This window comes from Uloborus diversus, chromosome 7 (genome assembly GCF_026930045.1).
Source record: "Uloborus diversus isolate 005 chromosome 7, Udiv.v.3.1, whole genome shotgun sequence".
In the NCBI taxonomy this organism is placed as follows: domain Eukaryota; kingdom Metazoa; phylum Arthropoda; class Arachnida; order Araneae; family Uloboridae; genus Uloborus; species Uloborus diversus.
In genome coordinates this window covers 8,606,203-8,618,853 of record NC_072737.1, presented here as the reverse complement: position 1 = coordinate 8,618,853, position 12,651 = coordinate 8,606,203, and the positions used below count along the sequence as shown (strand labels likewise).

The 12,651-nt window shown below is 34.1% G+C and overlaps 1 protein-coding gene across 1 annotated transcript in view; it reads left to right on the top strand.

Annotated features, from left to right (window-relative positions):
* Positions 1-12,651, top strand: part of LOC129226220 (period circadian protein-like) — a 56,212-nt gene that overhangs the window by 27,154 nt on the left and 16,407 nt on the right. Inside the window, exons 9-13 of the mRNA XM_054860819.1 lie at positions 939-1,069; positions 2,185-2,751; positions 5,662-5,948; positions 8,702-8,869; positions 9,701-9,997. Of these exons, the coding sequence (XP_054716794.1) occupies positions 939-1,069; positions 2,185-2,751; positions 5,662-5,948; positions 8,702-8,869; positions 9,701-9,997 (1,450 nt within the window). The remainder of the gene's footprint in view (positions 1-938; positions 1,070-2,184; positions 2,752-5,661; positions 5,949-8,701; positions 8,870-9,700; positions 9,998-12,651) is intronic.

The following is a 12,651-nucleotide window of genomic DNA, read 5'->3' as shown; positions in this document are numbered from 1 at the left end:
GAATGAGACTCTGCTTCTGCAAAAGCTGACATCGCTAAAAATGATAGATTTGTCCATTTCCGGCTGTAAAACGGATGTTTGTCTTCCCATACAATCCGTGGTCAGACTGTACTATGTCTGCTTTGTGGTGAATTTTTACTGTATACGTTTTCCTAGATTAGAACATTCTTTCAGGAATGGTTAAACCATGCACACCAATTTATTTTGTGCAAAGGCTATAATGCTTTTAACACTGTCTCAGAGAATGCAGCAAAGTACTTTAAATGTTCATTATGAAAACTAGTTAAGATGTCCCTGTCCCTTTCTTCAAACCATCAAAGTGGAAAGAGGGGGGGAACAAATCATAAAAACAATCGCGAAATCATGAAACAAGGATTTCTTGTCCAATGAAATGTTGTAAAATTCAGAATCTGTTTTATTATTCCATGATAGTTTCAAAATTGCTGCTGTCTGTTTGATGTTTAAATAGTTTTAAAATTTGATTCTGATGAACATTTCTGGATCAATAGAGGCTATTTGATTTATCATTGTTCTGATATTAAAGGATGTATTTTAACAAGTACTCTTTACTTTAGGAGCAACTCTTTATACAGAAACATTCCCTTTTCCTATTTTTTGATTTAATCGAAAGATTTTGATCATTTGTATTTGCAAATTGTTGAATTATGAATAATCTGTTTATGTATTTATGCATCCTCCCCCATTAAAACTTTTATATTCCAGATAGTTTTGGTAATGGATAAAAACTGTTCAACATTGTTTATATATAAAAAAGAATAAGAAGAAAAACTTAAAATTAATTGGGTGAAATTACATCAAATTTTGCATTGTAAATTTCATTATGGAATCAGTATCAAAAAATATGTATGGCTGTACTGAACCTAGTGCATTTCAACAGATGCTGGACAAAAAAATATATTTTCTTTTTTCTCTTGTAGATTCTTCGCTAGCCAACCCAAAACTTACTCCGATGAATCTGAGGAATATAATAGAAATGAGAAATGCTCAAGTGGTGAAGGTTACCAAGCAAGCAGCAGTGGCTCTGGAAACGCATCTGGAAAGGAGTCTGGTAAATAGCTTTTTTAAATGTTTTTTTTTTTTTTTAAGTATGACTGGACTATTATGAAGTGTTTTCGTGTATTATGAATGTGTAAAAATATGCAAAGTGAAAGCTTTTGATAGGATTATCTTGATTTGATAGGAGATCCTGATGCTAATAGAAATGCATCTTATTTAGAAACAGGGTGCCTCATAAAAGCAGCAATTACATTTTATTGGTTAGTAGATTTTAACTCAAGGAATGCGGATAGTTTACAAGTCTGTAAAACCCAAGCAGAAGTCTTAAAACAGACCAACAGGTGAAACTAAATTCAGCATTATAACTAATGGGAATGTCATGCTTCAAAGTTTTGAGTAAATGACAACCTAGGCATTTAGGCCTACAAGTAGGAAATCTTGCTTCTTTGGTTGTAATCCTCCTCTCTTAAAAGTTTGCCGTCACATTTTTGAAATACCCTGTGTGTGTGTGGGTTTACTATACATATATTTAGGGAAGGGGAGATCGTCAAAACAGAACTAGCTTAAATAGATCATGCACTGCAAACCAAGAAAGTAATTTTGTTATTTACACTTCCCTCAGAAACCTCAGTTCTTATAATAATGTAGGGAAGAGCATCTAAATTATAAAGTTAAGTGAAAACTAAAATATTTAAAAATCAATGTTATCATTTTATTTTATTCAAGTTTTGAGAGAAATAATCCGTTAAATTTGAATGTCTGGCCGAAAGAAACAAATATTGCACATTTATGCCGTGGTCTTAATTTTCTTTTTGGGATATACTTTTTTGTTGTTGTTGTTGATATTATCGGATAGTGTTGGGGAAAATCCTTTTTATTTTCTTTGGATATTCAAAATATTTACGTACAGTTGTTCCTCATGCTTGGACTTTCCAAGGCTTCACTACATCGCGGTTTTTCTTTCTTTTTTTCCCCAAATATAGTGATAAGCTTCTTTTATGCTATTGCGGTAAAGTCTGGAACAACTTAACAGCGATAAACGAGAGTTGACTTGTAATTTCATGTATTAAGTCTGCTTACACTGAATGATGATAATAATGCTTCTTTCAAACTTAAATGAGATTCTGTACATGAGTTTGATTTTTACATAAGTATTTGGTATTTTAGGTGGTAACGCTTCAAAAGAGCCGAGTAACTCATCAAAATCTGAAAAGAAAAACCAAGAATCGGCGAGCAACTCTTCGAAATGCAACATATCCTCCGCTTGTGACTCTGGGTATGGCAAAAGTCTGGAGAAGAAGGACAGAGACAACCACAACAACAGCAACGAGGGATCCTCCAACGAGGGTTGGAAAACGAGTGCCAACGAGACGGCAAACAAGACGGACAAGTTCTCCTCTTGTGCGGCGCTGACCGAAGAATCCCTGGTGACCCACAACAGGATCAGCAACAAGCACCTGAAGCATCACCAACGGAAGAACAAAAACAGCCTGGGGATTCCCACCAAAGACAACTGGTTCTACCAGAAAGATCCCCACCACCACAAGCACAAGAAAGGTCCACATAACGTGGTTTCTACTCCGACCCAGACCGATGCCACGAATGTCATCTCTGCGCCGGGCTCTGTCACTCCCATCTCCGAGCACACATCCAGCACCCAGCTTACATCGCAGTCCTGCATGGCCAATAATTACGTTGGATCGACTCATACCCCAACCCCGTTTTTCATTCCAGGTGAGCGTTTTTCCCTTCAGTTATTTTTTCCAAATTAGATTTTACAAATACAAAAGTGACGACCAGCAACAGGCTCCGGGCCCAGCTAGACTGGTTCCTAGTCAATTTACAATTCCCAGTGAAGATCAATGGCCCTCTTAAAACTACAGTAGAACCTCTCAATAAGGGACACTGAGGGGACCAGAAATTTCGTCCCTTAAATAGAGGTGTCCCTTCTTTGGAGGTATATGAAATTTTCAATTTAAAAGCTTTGAAATAAGATGGAAAGATGAAAAACTTTTAAAATTTAATTTGTCTAACCATTTTAACGTTTGCAAGACATAACAGAGGGAGTTTTTTAACTTCAAAACTCATTGTGAGCCTACTTGAAAAAAAAAAAAAAAAAATGCTAAGAGGAGAAAACATACATGCAAATTTTAGCAAGAATTTCACAATACATCCATATTTGTAAACGTTTGTGTCAAACTTTCATCAGTTGAATTTTAGATTCTAAAATTCCAGTAAATTCAATGCTTTGCATGATACATTTATACATTAATTGATGTTAAGTTTTCTCTGTAACTGTCCCTTAAATAGAGTGTCTCTTATTCAGAGGGAAATACATTCAGGTTCCAATTCAAAGGGACTGGGACCAGAAAAAATGTCCCTTAAATAGAGGTGTCCCTTATTCGGAGGTGTCCCTTACAGGAGGTACTACTGTATCTACTCCCTTGCTCATTACCACCTCTTCCGGTAAGCTGTTCCGAGGTTCCACTACCCTGCTAAAATAATAATTTTTCCTGACATCCATGTTAGCCTGAGATTTAAATAGCTTAAAACAATGACCCCTCGTCCTGTTTTCAGTGCTAAACTTCAGCCCCGTAACATCTTTCATTTTAATAAATTTAAACAACTGAATCATGTCCCCTCGGTCTCTTCTTTGCTCAAGACTGTACATTTTTAGCCTTCTAAGCCTGGAATCATAATCTAAAGTCCATTTATTAGCCTTGTAGCCCGCCTTTGAACCCTTTCCAATACATTAATGTCTTAATTTTCTCTTGCAGAAACTACCCGAATAATGATTTAAAATCTTCTGTCCTATTCGGAAATTAGGTTGCATTGAGATAAACAATGTGGGGCTAAGAATCTTTTGCCTTTCAGCAAATTTCTTTTCGTTTTTTTATGTTTCTTAATTGGGTTTTCTCTTACCTCCAAAATGATTAATAAAACTTAAATTTGGAAATTAGGAAGCTTCAGAAATTGTTTTCTTAGACATGGAATAGAAAGCTACAGATATATTGTTATAAACTGGAAAGGGTGAAAATTTACCCCTGCATTACCGACTCTAGATCCATTGTGTCAGTAATGGCTAATAATGAATCAGCAACTTGCAAAATAAAAGAAGTGCGAATTAAACTTCAGAGTATTTGAATGAAGAATTAAATATTTTTAAAAAACATATAAGTTGTTCTCCTTCATTCCAGGTACTTTAAATGTGTAACAATACTAATCTCATCAATAAATTCTTGAAAGTTAAAATTTATATGAATAGGTAATTCAAAAACAAAAAAGTCTAATTTTTTTAAACAAAATTTAAATTTTCAAAAAAAAAAAAAAAGATCCCCTCCTCCTCCCCAGTTTAAATCATGATTAAAATCACTGATTTAGTGTTCGTAGTAGTTCTGAAATTTCTGATCAAAATTATTTTATCCCGATTTGTCCAGATTTTTTGCTTTTTGTCCCGATATTCCCGATTTAAAAAAAAAAAAATCAAAATTTTACTTAATTATGTTATAAATTTTAATGTTGCATATAAAACACTGATCTGAAACACGTAAATGTTAAATTTAAGCACATATTTAGCATATAGTCAAATTTAACTATTATTTTTGCATGTCGCAAGATCTTCATTAAAATTGGGTCGAACTGTTTTCTCTATGGCAGTTTTTACACATGTGCAGGGGTCGAAGTGGTCCTATATATCCTATATTTCCTATATTTTCAAAAAAAGCATGAAAATCGTCCTATATTTCCTATATTTTTGGAAAATGTCCTATATTTCCTATATTCCTGTTTTTTATCCAATTTATTTCTTTAAAACAACAGTAAATAAACTATCTGACTTCGGATTTTTCGTCGAAAGTACGTGTGCAAACGAATTTCAAATTATAAAAACGCAACTCACTAAATCCTGCAACAGGCATCTTCTCTCATTGGCTACAGCAATATGACGTCACTGTAGTGGGTGGAGTTTCGAGAACGAATTCTGAAGTTGGTTTTAGAATTTTGCGTTTGGCAACAGCAGTTTGTTTTGTTTTCCAGCGTGATTTTCGGTTTTTGTTTTCGCATGTATATTTGTGTTTAGTGCATTTTCTGATCGGAATGTTCTAATAGTCTTTTTGCAATCTTTTCTTTTTGTGAAATTTTATAGCACAAAATATCTATATTTGTGCTACAAAGCATTGGTTATTTCCTGTTAGTTCTCAACACAAAGACGGTTTTTATTTATTTATGTAAGCTATGTTTGTGACACTTCTATCCCTGAAAAAATTGTGAGTTGCTGTATTAATTATCAATAAATTTCACTTTGTTCTTTTTTTTTTTTTTTTGTCTACAAAGTACACTTTTTTCAAAAATTATTCTTTCAACTACAGGAAAGTCATTTCAGGTGTAAGTTATAATTTTGTTTGAGGGTTTTTTTTAAATAAAATCATTGATGAGAATAAATAAATAATATATATGTATTATATCTTTTTTCATAGCGAAACTATTCATATAATGTGTCCTATATTTGTCCTATATTTTATGTGGAAAATGTCCTATATGTGACAAGTCGATCACTTCTACCCCTGCATGTGTAGACACAGTATTGTTAATAGAAGGTTATGGTTTGTGACCAATTTTAACCACTGTGCTTCTCCTTTTTTTCAGTAGTATACATGGGTAGTGTGCCTTGCTATCCACCCATGTCCTCCATGCATTTACAAACCAGTTTGCCATTTTGGTCTTGTGCTTCAGGTGGTGAAACAAACTCTAAAGATGCTGCCTTATCCGCCACTATTTCTACGGAGCCGGTGAATTTCGCCAACTCGATAAAGAACGCAAATAAGCTCAGCGCATGTCTCACTCCAAACCAGGCTCAATTTGCAGGGATGCCTTTTAGTATCCTGCAGCCAAGTGAAGTTTCCCTCCAGGCAAATACAACCGATCAGTTTAAGGTGAGTTTGTTTTTACTTTCTTCTATATCTAATATATAGAAGGAAGTATTGGATTCGTGCAAATTTTCGAATTTCGAATTTTGACGGATTCGAACGTTTTGAGGTGTGCTGAGTCCATTTCGACTGTTTTTGGAAAATGTCTGTCTGTCTGTGTGTATGTGTGTGTGTGTGTATGTGTGTCACGTCTGTGTGTGACCAGTTTTTTGTGGCCGCTCTACAGCAAAAACTACCGCATGAAATCGAACGAAATTTGGTACACATATGTGCCCCTATGTGAACTTGTGCCCATTAGTTTTTGGCGCGAATTCCTCCAAGGGGGGTGGAGCAATGGGACGTTTTTTGAGTTACGCGTGCTTGTTATTCCTCAGGAAGTAACAGGCGGAATCAAACAAAATTTGGTCCATATGTTGCCAGCAACAGGAACAGGTGCTGATTCAATTTTGGTGTCAATAACTCAAACGGGGGTTGAACTATAGAACGTTTTTTGTCGTCAATTGTGACTACTGAATCTCAAGAAATAATGAACTGAATGAAAGAAAAATTTATCGGCAAGTAGCCCTTAGTGGGTATAAGAGCTGATTTTGTTTTGGCGTCAACAGCTAAAAAGGGGGTAGCGCAATTGCCCGTTCTTTTTTTCCATTCTGAGTGCCCTATCTCAAGAAGTATTGCTACGTTCTGGTTGAAATTTGGAATATATGTGAATCCATACGTAAACAGGCTTTGGTTCAATTTTGACGCCAATCGCTCCTAGAGGTGTTGATTCTTTTTTTTTTTGCGAATAAAAATAGCTTTATTAATGCAACAATAAGAAAGATAAATCGTAATAGATTGTCGTCTGCGTATTTCTCGTGATTTTAATTGTATGGAAATGATCGGAAAAATTATCTCAATGATTTAAAATTTTTAACTGTTGCCATCTTATGTTTGTTAACAAGTGAAATATTTGTATTTAACCAAGCAAGGCTTTTAAAATAACTTTCAATTTTCGCTCTTTGCTTTGCTTTTGCAATAATTTAGACATTGGGATGGTCGTCAAGTTTTTGCATATGTAATTTTGTTTTGTTTTTTTGGAATATTGCTTCCTCATCAGGCATGGGGAGGGATCAGATAAAAAAAGAAAAATATAGAAGAAAGTTTCGTGATGGCCACAACATACTAGTTTTGTTTGTGCTTGTAGCAGGGTTCGCCAATATATATCAGTCGATATATATCATGATATATATCCGATATTTATTTTTAAAACATCATGATATTTTTGATATTTTTATTTTAACTTTCGTATTTTCAATATTAAAAGTACATTAATCGTAGTAATTTTGTTCATTTGCTATTAACAGGGTTCGTACGCTCAGTCACTTTCCTATGCCGGGCTGATGAGTGCTAATAAGCACGAAACTGCAGTCCTCGGCTGGAAATGACTGAGCTGGCGGTGTACTTCATGTATTTCTGCCAGGGGCGTAGCTAAGGGGGGGGGGGGTTTGGGGACAAAACCCCCCCCGAAACGTTAGTCTCAAAAAAAAAAAGAGAAAAAGAAGAGAGATGAGAAAGAAAAAAAAAGAAGAAAAGGAAAAAATTCCAAGCGATTATATATATATATATATATATATATATATATATATATATATATATATATATATATATATATATATAAGAAGTAACCCCCCCCCCCCCGAAAGTTGGGTCTAGCTACGCCACTGATTTCTGCTTTAGCCCTGGCTAATGGGCGGTATTTTACTGAACAGTACTGTACTGTTTTCATTAACAAAAAAAAATGATTGTAAATTATCTAGAAAGATTTTTAGAACCTCCTAAGTAAGACATAAATCATAATAGGGTATATGTATTACTGTGAAACGCCAAAACCTGATTAATGTTGACATTAAGATTCACGTTGCAAAGGCATCAGCAAAAAAGTTTTCAGTCGGTCACCAGTGGATGTTGACACTCTCTAAATTTTGGTGTTCACAGTAATTTACATGTACTCAATTCACTCGAATAAGTCTACCTCATCCCTTCCCCTCATTCCATTGAAGAAATCGAGAAAATGTCAGAAACTAGAGCCTTTTTAGTTAACCCTCTGATTTTAGAAATTTTTAAAAATTTTTTTTGCCATTGTTAAAGTATTTTGAAAATGTATAAGGTCATAAATTGACCTTCATTAAACTCGTGAACGAAAAAGTTTCTCTTTCGTGATACTCGACTTTTTTAAATAGTTCATCTTGTAATAATAATTATTGTCAACTGTTGCTTTGATTCTTCTGAACTAATCACATTGAAATTTTGGTTTTTAACTTCTCGTTGACTTCTCAATTTAACTTTTTCTTAATGACCTCAAATTTTCCTCTGATCAACTACACTACTGCACATAAATAAATTTGGGGTTGTCTGTATCTTGTGGAACTCTTTACTGTAATTAAATCGTAAATATTTGGAAAGATAGATTTAAATTAAATTAGAATGTGGTATTTTTTTTCTTTAGCATATTTTTTAGAAGAATTGTCTAATAAAATCAGGAAAATATTCTTTATTTTCAAAAAAAAAATTCTTTGTTCCGTAAGTGGACCAGCCTTGTAATTTGTTTTTTTGTACTAACTTTCTCACCCTTGTCGGGGGTATATATGCTAATCAAATTTTCCACCCATGTGTTAATACACTCTGAAATATTTCTTGTGCTAAAAGTCCACACTTGATCTATGTAAATCTATAATTATTTGTTTGCGAAGTGAAGTACTGATTTTTCTCCCTTTTTGCAGAGTTGCATGGCTTCTGACGTCAAGATCTCCGAAAACCAAGAGGGAGAAGACGCCGAAAACAAATTTTCGGACAAAACAGAACCAAACGAATGTGACATGCTTGTTGATGAAAGCAGATCTTCTTACTTCACTCAGAGTTCGTCTTTCCAATCAGTTGATAAAGAAGAGGTACATTTAATATTTTTTTCTTTATCAGTACTACTGGTAAGATCCTAGCCATTTCGAGATTGTATGCACATGTATTGAGACGCACATGTGTGCATATTTAGGGATATGGAGCATTTTTGGGTTAGGGAGTGACCTTTCACAAAAAAGCCATCCCATAAAGATTCTTCTGAGTAGTTGAAATTGCAAGAAGCATTCTTCACAAAATGGTCCCCATTTGTTGACACCACCCACCTAGGACAGGAAAAAATTGTGTTTTACGCATCCAAAAATAAATTGAAATCTTTTATAAATAGTAATTGAACACCTCAGGAGAAATGAAGAAATATGGTTCACTGTTTCAGAGCAAATTAAATATATATATATATATATATATATATATATATATATATATATATATATATATATATATATATATTACAGAAATTCCTATGTTTAGGCTCAAAAATTGAAGAGATTTGAACTAGAAATTGAGACATCAGAAAATCAGACATTTTTGGAATGCCGCCATCCATGTTTGTTAACAAAGGTGCCACCTGGGGGTGGGGGGGGGGGACATGGCGGAGATTGCGCCATTGAATTTTTTTTTTGGGGGGGGGGGGTGTTTTGAGGGGTATTTTTCTCATTTGGGTGGGCTCTTGCTTTCAGGGAGGAGGGCACCCCCTGTCATTAAACAAAACAAAATGCTATCTCTGTAGCAACTTTTGTTTTAGAGAATAAATTTTTTTTAGAGATTTTTAAATTGGTGTCCGTTTTGTGACCACTGCTCCAAAAAAAGTTTTTGCAATTAATTTTCAGTTGGATGTCTGATTAATGTGGTACTTTCATTTCCAGGAGATGGAGTTTGAGACAAAAAAGACCGCTCCTCATCCCTCTCGCTCCGAGAAAGAGGAGCTGGACTCGGAGATCGCCTTTCGGTACCGCATGGAAGTGCACCAGATGGAAGACATCCTCAAGAAAGACCTGGAAGCACTCAAGTCCATGCAGCAGCCCGATCCGGTGAACAAGCAGCTGCAGATGCTGCAGGATGAGCTCAAGGAGATGAGCGAGGACAAGAACATGCAGAAGGGAGACTTCTTCATGAGCGAATCCTCCTTGCTGGGGCTCATCACGGAAGACGATGTAAATGAAGTGAGTTAATAAATACTCGGAGTACCTTTATGGAGTTCTCTTGTTTTGTTTCACTGCTCGTCAAATCCTTTGATCGGTCATTCAAAAATCGTCGGTAATCGTGAAAGCAGATCATTTGGCTGAGTGGTTGTTGTGCACATGTGCAGGGGTCGAAGTGGTCCTATATTTCCTATATTTTCAAAAAAAGTATGAAAATCGTCCTATATTTCCTATATTTTTGGAAAATGTCCTATATTTCCTATATTCCTGTTTTTTATCCAATTTATTTCTTTAAAACAACAGTAAACAAACTATCTGACTTCGTATTTTTCGTCGAAAGTACGTGTGCAAACGAATTTCAAATTAAAAAACACAACTCACTAAATCCTGCAACAGGCATCTTCTCTCATTGGTCACAGCAATATGACGTCACTGTAGTGGGTGGAGTTTCAAGAACGAATTCTGAAGTTGGTTTTAGAATTTTGCGTTTGGCAACAGCAGTTTGTTTTGTTTTCCAGCGTGGTTTTTTTTGGTTTTGTTTTCGTGGTTTTTTTTTTTGGTTTTTGTTTTCGCGGGTATATTTTCGTGTTCAGTGCATTTTCTGATCGGAATGTTATAATAGTCTTTTTGCAATCTTTTCTTTTTGTGGAATTTAAAGAACAAAATATCTGTATGTTTGTGCTACAAAGCATTGGTTATTTCCTGTTAGTTCTCAACACAAAGACAGTTTTTTTTAAATTTATATAAGCTATGTTTGTGACACTTCTATCCCTGCAAAAATTATGAGTTGCTGTGTTAATTATCAATAAATTTCACTTTGTTTTTTTTTTTTTTTGTCTACAAAGTACACTTTTTTCAAAAATTATTCTCTCAACTACAGGAAAGTCATTTTAGGTGTAAGTTATAATTTTGTTTGAAGGTTTTTTTTAAAAACAAAATCATTGATAGGAATAAATAAATAATATGTTTGTATTATTTCTTTTTTCATAGCGAAACTATTCATATAATGTGTCCTATATTTGTCCTATATTTTTTGTGTAAAATGTCCTATATGTGACAAGTCGATCACTTCTACCCCTGCATGTGTGGAGCTGATTCTAGAATCGTGCCGATGGTGAATGATCAGGGCCCGATCAAGCCAAACTGGTGCCCAGGTCCTGAGTAGAACTTGGTGCCCCTTCCCCCTCCATGAGAAAATCTGCGCAATTTTAAAGTCAATGTATCATACTAGAAGCCCAATATACTAGAAACTATATTTTAAAGGAACATTACTACATTTAAAAGGAAACCTGGGATTTGAATGCCAAACACTTGATAGTCATTAAACTAATCACAGTTGAAATTGCCTCTTAAGGCAAAAAAGAATTAAAAAACAATTTAAAACTGCAAAAAAAATCTTACTAATTCTGACATCAAGCTTTAAAAAAGCTTCTTTCTGGCTTTAACACAGGCAAATGTGTCGATCAAATAATCGAAATCTATGTTTGATGTCACAGCATTTTCAGTGGTCAATAAGGAAAACGCCTGTAAATTATCCTTAGAAACGCAGCTTCTCAAATGATTTTTTATTCTTTTCAAAAATGAAAAGGAACGTTCACTGGAACAGCTGCTGATAGGCAATTGCAAAAATTTGAAAGTGTGTTAATTCTTCTGGAAAATGTCCATCTATGTCATCCGAGTAATTTTTTGAAATTCCAAAGCTAAGGGACAACGACTTCTTTATGCGACATTTTTTTAACTTTATGAGTTTTTGAGCTGATTTTTAAAACATTTTGAGCCCTCTCTCCCTTAAAGTCGAGGATATTGGAGGTCTTGTGGTTCAATCTGAGTTTTTTCCGATAAATAAGTTGCGAAATTTTTTTACAATTATATACTTATTTTATTTAATTACCGTCAAACCTCTAAAATGCAAAATGGTTAAACGTTAAATATTGCTTAACATGAAATACTCGTTTGGCCCAGTGAGTTAGCAGTCACTTATTTATTTATTGGATGCACTAAAACCTGGTTAACACAAAATAATTATCATGACCCCCGTGAGTTTCTTGGAAATGAGGTTTGACTTTATTACAAATCAAAAAACAATATAGGGAAAATGATGATTACTTCATGTGAAATAATTGGAAATAAATTAATTTTATTATTGACAAAAAATTAAATTGTGTAGAATTAGTTTAACTGTTGAAAAAGTTTGATGCACAAACAGCAATAAAACTGCTATTTTATTTCTATTTAAGTATTTTAATGGTTGTAAGGCTGTGTTAATGTTATTAACTTTTTTCTAAAATCGAAACCTTTTAATTGTAATGTAGATGTGTTCTACTGTCTTACAGATTATTATTCTGAAGTCAAAAATATACTAAAATTTCCCATGTTATGCAACTGAAAAGATTGTCTTGATATTTAACTCATTTTTGGGTTTGCATGATTGAAGGTAGCAATATTTCTACTATAATAAGAAAGTTGGTAGTCTGTTATTTCATTTGGTTTAGGATATTAACAAATACATATATAATATACAAATATACATATGGAGTAACATTTTTGGAGTGCCAAGTCCTGTTATCTGCCTGGCTTCATAACTCTTAAGACTTAAGATGTTGTTCACATTTCAATTGAGAAATTAAAATAAATCTTGAGTATGATAACATTTATTTAGAATGACTGCCAACTAT